This window comes from Cryptomeria japonica, unplaced genomic scaffold (genome assembly GCF_030272615.1).
Source record: "Cryptomeria japonica unplaced genomic scaffold, Sugi_1.0 HiC_scaffold_2744, whole genome shotgun sequence".
Taxonomy (NCBI): domain Eukaryota; kingdom Viridiplantae; phylum Streptophyta; class Pinopsida; order Cupressales; family Cupressaceae; genus Cryptomeria; species Cryptomeria japonica.
In genome coordinates, this window is record NW_026731006.1 from 1,043 (window position 1) to 3,000 (window position 1,958).

Sequence of the window (1,958 nt, forward strand, 5' to 3'; positions counted from 1 at the left end):
CAAGATTTTTTAAAAGATTTCACATTGATTAGTAATTAGTAATTAGTAAATCACTTTTCTAATTGAAAATGCATTCAATTTCCAACTTGTATGTACCAGCGTGTATTTTTGGGAAGTTTACCAAAGCAGAGTCTAATTTTGCGGCGTGAGACAGATTTTGGAATGAAACCTCACGCTAATTAAAATACAAGTCTATTCTCGTTGCCCGAGTTTCGCGCCGCCCACATGAAAGTCAATTTTGGCGTCATTCAGAGTCCGATATTTTTGCGTAAACTTGACGCTACTGAAAATGTCTGAGAAATTTGTTATTTTCAAACAGATAACAGAAGATTACATGTGTTTATGGTAGTTGTGTGTATCCCGCTGCTGATTCAATCCCTGACTCCCGTTAAATCTCCAAGACAGCTTTTTTATTTCATCTATCTTTGTTCCGTTCAGTTCAATTTAATGGAAATGGCATCCTCTTCCGTAGCCAGGCAAAATCAATCTCAATTAGAAAACATTTTTGATGAGCTTGCACCTTATTCAGCACCTAAATCTACAGAGCCTTGGGACGTTTTTATTAATCACTGTGGACGTGATGTGAAACACACATTGGCCACCACCATCTACCATAAACTTCATTCCATTGGACTGCATGTATTTCTAGATCTGGAAGCCCTTGAGGCTGGTGATTCTATTCCAGCAGAAATACAACACGCTATAGCTAGTGCTACCCTTCAAATTGCCATTTTTTCTCCGACGTATGCCCAATCCCCATGGTGTTTGGCTGAGCTATCTTCCATGCTCAAAACTGGTGCAACAATTATTCCCATTTTCTATCATATTGAGCCCTCTGATCTCAGATGGATTGAGCCAGGAAAAGGAAAATATGCTGATGCATTTTCAGAGCATGAAAAGAAGGGCAGATACACACCAGAAAAGCTTAATGTGTGGAGAAGGGCACTCCGTGACAGTTCATTCATATCAGGGTACACCATCAATAATAACAAGTATGTATTAATTTTCATTTTTCTCTTTTTCATGATGAATAATTGAATATGATCTTAAACATGGATTGAAACATGTATTACTTTTATTTCATTTTTGAAATACTATTTAAGCAGTATAGTATGTCCTGTTTTAATTTTTGTTTTCGTTTGAAAATGTTTAGGGATGAGGCCACAGTTTTGAAGAATATTGTGAATTGTACATTTCAAATCATGAAAAAAGTTCCATTATGGGTAGCCGAACATCCACTTGGATTGGATGAGCTGATACAAGGCTTCGAATCAGTTGCAGGAGAAGAGAAAGTAAAAATCATGGGGATCGCAGGCATAGGAGGTAGTGGTAAAACCACATTGGCCAAAGAGCTGTTCAACAGGAACTTTTCCTCTTTTGAGAGATGCAGTTTCGTTTTCGATGTGCGAGATGCAGCATCCAGAAATGCTCTGTCTGACAAGCAGAAAAAGCTTCTGGCTGATCTTGGTGTCCATGATTTGCCATTCGACAGTGTAGACGAAGGCAAGATCATTCTTGCAAATCGTCTGAGCTCTCATCGAGCGCTCATAGTGTTAGATGACGTTGATCACATCGACCAACTAAGTGCTCTGTTACCCAATAAAGACAACCTTGGATCCCAAAGTATGGTTATTGTAACAACCCGGGAATTGGGTGTCCTTAAATCATGGGGTATCTCCAGCATTTATAAAATGCCAGGACTTAGCATGCCACATGCTGGTCAGTTGTTCTGCTGGCATGCTTTCTTGCAGCCCTTTCCACCTCCTGGATTTGAAGTTCTGGTCCAGAAATTCTTAAAGGCGTGCAATAGCTTGCCTTTGTCACTGAAGGTATTGGGGGCACAGTTATATGGGAAAAAGTCTAGAGATTACTGGAAATCCCAATTAAATAAGATCTTAAGAATATTGCCTGGCGAAATCAAAGAAAGGCTACAAGTTAGCTACGATGCACTCGATGAA

The 1,958-nt window shown here is 39.3% G+C and overlaps 1 protein-coding gene across 1 annotated transcript; it reads left to right on the forward strand.

Annotated features, from left to right (window-relative positions):
• Positions 1-218: 218 nt before the first annotated feature.
• On the forward strand, positions 219-1,934 carry LOC131873585 (disease resistance protein Roq1-like; the record flags this gene model as incomplete). The annotated part of the gene is made up of 2 exons (XM_059216421.1): positions 219-992; positions 1,154-1,934. Coding segments are annotated over exons 1-2 (1,431 nt in total), but the record flags the coding sequence as incomplete, so codon positions are not given.
• Between the last annotated feature and the right edge of the window lie 24 nt (positions 1,935-1,958).